This window comes from Manacus vitellinus, unplaced genomic scaffold (assembly GCF_001715985.3).
Source record: "Manacus vitellinus isolate BGI_N305 unplaced genomic scaffold, ASM171598v3 scaffold_52_pilon, whole genome shotgun sequence".
NCBI classification, from domain to species: domain Eukaryota; kingdom Metazoa; phylum Chordata; class Aves; order Passeriformes; family Pipridae; genus Manacus; species Manacus vitellinus.
This window is the reverse complement of record NW_021940628.1, coordinates 3,268,828-3,273,888: the sequence shown is the minus strand read 5'-3', so window position 1 is coordinate 3,273,888 and position 5,061 is coordinate 3,268,828. Positions and strand designations below refer to the sequence as shown.

At 49.8% G+C, this 5,061-nt stretch overlaps 1 protein-coding gene across 1 annotated transcript in view; it reads left to right on the top strand.

The window, feature by feature from the left end:
* LOC103754072 (CUB and sushi domain-containing protein 1) overlaps window positions 1–5,061 on the top strand; it is a 251,808-nt gene that overhangs the window by 184,193 nt on the left and 62,554 nt on the right. The window contains exons 32-36 of the mRNA XM_029963058.1: window positions 350–544; window positions 1,328–1,444; window positions 3,956–4,069; window positions 4,193–4,288; window positions 4,694–4,737. Of these exons, the coding sequence (XP_029818918.1) occupies window positions 350–544; window positions 1,328–1,444; window positions 3,956–4,069; window positions 4,193–4,288; window positions 4,694–4,737 (566 nt within the window). The remainder of the gene's footprint in view (window positions 1–349; window positions 545–1,327; window positions 1,445–3,955; window positions 4,070–4,192; window positions 4,289–4,693; window positions 4,738–5,061) is intronic.

Here is a 5,061-nt window from a genome sequence, read left to right as displayed (position 1 = left end):
GGGGATGGGGCACAGGTGGAAGTCCCTGGACTGGGAGGGCTTTTCCAACCTCAGGGATTCTGGGAAATCAAGACTTTGCCTCGTTGAGTGGATGTTGGGTACCTGTAAATATGTGAGTGAACTGGCACCTTCCTCCTTCCAGTGCTGGTTCTGGGCATCCCAGGAAGGTCTGGGCCAGCACGAGGGAGCTGAGCCCTGAGCCCTGCACGTGCTCCCGCCCTTCGTGATGTGCTTCAGCGACATCCCCAGATGAAAAAAAAGCCAAAAAAACACCCCCAAAACGTAACTGACCAAAATTTTAGGGTGATTTTACGAGACCAGTGAAGCTCTTGGGAATTGTCTCCCCCAGAAAACCCCCGGGAGTCGTGCTTCGACCCGGGCTCCATCAGGAACGGCACCCGCGTGGGCTCGGACCTCAAGCTGGGATCCACCATCACCTACTACTGTGACGGGGGCTACGACATCCAGGGGGTCTCCACCCTCACCTGCATCATGGGAGGGGATGGAAAACCCACCTGGAACAAGCCCCGCCCCACCTGCACAGGTAATTCCCTGTGGGAACAACCTGCCCGGTGCCGAACCTTTCGTTGTCGCAGTCGCCAACCAGGTGTTGCTTTTTGCAGAGAGAGGGGGATTCTCAGCCTTTTGTCATTTTTTCAGGCTTTTTAAAGTGTTAAAATCAGGGGGAGCTGATTTATATGAGTTTATAAGAGGTTTCTTGAACCTTCTTTGGGGTGAGAGAGAACTGGCCACAGAGATCCTCTGCCCCTGGTGCAGGGCAGGACTCAGGAAGCCACTTAAACATTTGCTAAAACCTGAGCCTTGCTAATCAAAACCCTTTCCTGAGCAGGGTCAGAGTTTAGGGAGAAAACAAGATGTGTTATTTTCTTAAGGGTTCTGTGGTTCTTCTGTTTTGTTTTCTGACTTAATGGTTTAAATGATGGGTTTGCAGTCAGAGTTTAATGTGAGAAGGGAATCCAGAGGTAGCTGTCAGTCTGTGCTGAGGGGGAAGAAGGAAATCCCTGATTTTGGAAAGGGAGGGTGAAAAAAAGCAAGGACTCATCCTGCCAGGCCCTGAGCTGTGAGCCAGGTGGGGAGCAGTTATCCCACATTATCCTGCACCACACCCATCCCTTCCCCAGCACGGCTGGATAAGGAAATGTGAAGCCGGGATGACTTCGGGGCCTGGTTTTCCTTCATGGGAACTCCCAGGGATCACCTGGAGCAGGGGGTGGATCGTGGCTGGGGGCACTGACAGGGCCCAGCACTCTGGGAGCAGCTGGTGTTGCAGGCTCTGGGAATGACCCCTTGTTGCTGTCCCTTGCAGCTCCCTGTGGGGGTCAGTACACGGGCTCCGACGGCGTCGTCCTGTCTCCGAATTACCCCCAAAACTACACCACTGGCCAGGCCTGCTTGTACTTCATCGTGGTGCCCAAGGACTATGGTATTGTATCCAGGTGGTTTTGGAACTCTGTCCTGCTCTGCAGCTCTTGCTTGCTTTGTTTGACTTGAGCAAAGCAGTGAAATAAGTGCATCTGGAAACGGGGACAAGGGAGGCTGGAAAACAAGTGGTGCTGTTGGATGCTGTTTGTTGTGGGTGGGTTTGTGGATGTGACTTAAGGGTCATTTTTTATTTCTAAGTAACATGGAAAAAGCATGGAATGGTTTGGGTTGGAAGGGACCCTAAAGATCCTCTCATTCCAACCCGTTGCCATGGGCAGGGGCATGTAAATTAAATTCTAAAACTGGGTACAAACCAAAGCCAGATCCATTTATAAGGATCATTGTTCTTTTTCTAGGCTTTGGTGCTGCTTAGGTTGGGTCAGAGCTTGAATACAAGAGTTAAGAATGTTCTAGAAGCTGCTGGGGGTTGGTAGTGGTTGATTTTCCTGTTTGAAGGGAATTTGAAGTCCTTAAAGAGCTCTGGCAGGTGAGGGGCTCTAAATGCTCTTCTTTGGTGCTGCTCTCAGAGCATTGTATTGATCCCCTCAGTCCCCATGGCCCTTCCAGCTGCTTGGGATTCCCTGTGCCAGGATGGCAGAGTGGGAAATGAGGATTCTGTGTCCAGAACTCAGTTAGAAACACTCCAATTCCCTGGAAGTGTGTCAGGCCAGGTTGGAGCAGCCTGCTCCAGTGGAAGGTGTCCCTGCCCATGGAACGAGATGGGCTTTAAGGTCCCTCCCAACCCAAACCAGCCTGGGATTCCATGAATTCCTGTGTGCATCCAGGATCCATCTGAGTTCCTGAGGAAGTACCAACACTGCTCTTACAGCTCCTGGATCTCTTTTACTTGAGCTGGTCTTGGTGTTGTCTTAAAAAACAAGAGTACCAAGAAGGCCAGGCAGTCTGATCCCAGGGTGGAAATGAGTTCCCCTTCTCCCCCTGCTCCCTTTCAATATCCTCATTAAAAACGAGCAGGAAAACCATTAGCAGGGGATGTTCTGCATTTGCCAGCCCTGCCCTGCTCAGGTTCTGTGCAGCAGGACTCTTGGGGTGGAGGGGGTGGTGCTACTGTCACTTTTCCAGTGTTCCTGACACCAGAGCTGGGCTGGAATGTTGCCTGGATGTGCAGGGAACAAATGTGGTGGCCTGGTGGATGATGGATTTCACAGCAAGAGACCTCTCAGCTTGTGAATCTGCACTTAAGAGCTTGAAAAGGCAAAGCCAGGAGAGGAGACAAAGGGAGAGAAAAAAAAAGCTTCTAAGTGCAGATTTGTGTCAGGAAAAAAAACAACACCCTGTTGTTATCCTGTGAAAAATAAAGATAAATAACTGAAGCCTCTTTGCTTCAGCTAAAAAAAATGCTCTGATCGTTTCATTATTGTTATTTTCTCCCTTGTATGAGCTCTGCCTGCTCCTGGCTATTTACTGTATGCAGGGAGAATAATAATAATAGTAATAATAATGATAACAACAACAGCAACACAACAGTGATAGCAACAACAATAATCATTTTTAAAAATCATGTGCTTTCCTCAGCAGGGTCAGAGTTCAGTGAAGGGTTTTTTTTTCTCAGGGGTTCTGTGGTTATTTTGTTTTGCTTTCTGTCTCAGTGGTTTAAATGACGGGTTTGCAGTCAGAGCTTAATTTGAGAAGGGAATCCAGAGGTAGCTGTCAGTCTGTGGTGATGGGAAGAATGAAATCCCTTAAAGTGTAATAATAATGATGATCATAACGTGTAATAATAGTAGTAATAACAGTGATAATAATAATGAGGGTAATAATAATAATAATAAATAAATAAAAACACATCTACTGTATGCAGTGAGACCAGAGCACCCTCATTAGCAGGCTCTGTAAGCAGGTTCAGGACTGAATATCAATAAAATCATGAATATCCTCTCTCCCAACCATCCACCCCGAGCAGAGAGATCCCACCTGGAAATCAAGTTCCTCAAGACAGGGATTATTTTGTCCAGGTTTTGTGCAATGCTTGACCCAAGGGGAGCCAGTTCCCTGACAGAGGCTCAATACAGACAATAAATAACAATTATGGCTCGGTGGAATTACAAAGCCCGTGTGGTGCAGGCAGGGAGGGGATGAGTCACAGATTCCCTCTTGGATGATGAATCAGTGGGAAGGAGCCCTGGCAGGAACACGGGGGAGGCTGGGGCTGCCTCTGTTGGGCCCACTCTGGGGCTAAATAGAGGGTTCCCATCTTCCCAGGCTGTCAGTCAGGCCCTGTTTGTCTCTGCCTGGAATAAAAGCAGCTGAAACAGGAGCCCAAACAGCTCAGTGTGTGCTGGGACAATACATGGCATCATTGGGAGCGGGGGGATTGTTGGGATGTCCCAGGACTGGGCTGGGCTGATCCTTCCAGCTCAGGGTGTTCCTGATTCCATGGCCCTGTAAAACACCTCCTGGCTGTGTGGGGTGGTGCTGGGGGTGGCACAGCAGAGGGACAGCAGAGGGACAGCAGTGTGGCTCATGCCCCCACCACTCCCTCTCTCCTCAGTGGTCTTCGGGCAGTTCGCCTTCTTCCAAACCGCGCTCAACGACGTCGTGGAGGTCCATGATGGCCCCAACCAGCACTCCAGGCTCCTCAGCTCCCTCTCAGGCTCTCACACAGGTAGGAAGCACGTCCCTGTTGCTGCTGGGAAGAGCAGGTTCAAACCCCAGCCTGCTCTGTGTGTCCCACTGCCGTGGCTCTTGCTTGCATCTCCATCTCCTGTTTGCCTTTCTCCCCACCCAGGTGAATCCTTGCCCTTAGCTACCACCAACCAGATCCTCATCAAATTTAGCTCCAAGGGTCAATCCACAGCCAAAGGTTTTCATTTTGTCTACCAAGGTGAGTACAGTTGTGTTCTGGAGGCATCCTCAGGTCGGTCCTGAGATAAGGGTCAAAAATACGGGGATGTCCCAAAGTGTCCTGAGCTGCTTTTGGTATCTGTGGGTCCTGAACAGGAAATATCCCAAGGGATTAATGTTATTTCGGGAGCAGTGATCTGGCAGGGCTGTCTGGCTGCTGTAGGTACTTTATATTCAGACCTTTCATCCCCACTCAGCCTCAGCCCTCGCTGGTCCCAGGATTAGTATCAGAACCATCTCCCTGAGTCATGCCCTGAGTTACACGGGGAATTTGGAGATTTATCCCCTGGCAATTTTGCCCAGTGGCATTTTAGCACATTTCGGGGTGTAAGCAGCTGAAATCTTGTCTGGCAGCTCTGAAATCCTCCCTCTCTGCGTGTCACAGGCTTAGGTCTCCTGCTGTCAAACTCTTGCCCCTTGATCCCCTCAGTAACAGCTTGTGTTGCACTGGGAGGGCCCCACTGAGGGATTTTATGGGAGTAAATAGACAGTGATGCACAGAACAGTGGGAAAACAGGAGGGATTTCTCACCCACGTGCTCTCTGGAGTTGTGTGTGGTAACCAAGCTTTTGCTGCAAAGTGGGGACAGACAACAGAGTGACCTGTGCCTTCCCTGGGGGCGAAGTGAAACATGGTTTGGATTTCAGAGTATCCAGAGATCTGTTCTCTCCAATTTCTGCCTAATTATTGTCAAACAACTGTAGTTCTGACTGTGATCTTCAAAGAGTTCAGCAAAGCAGAGGTTCTGATGAA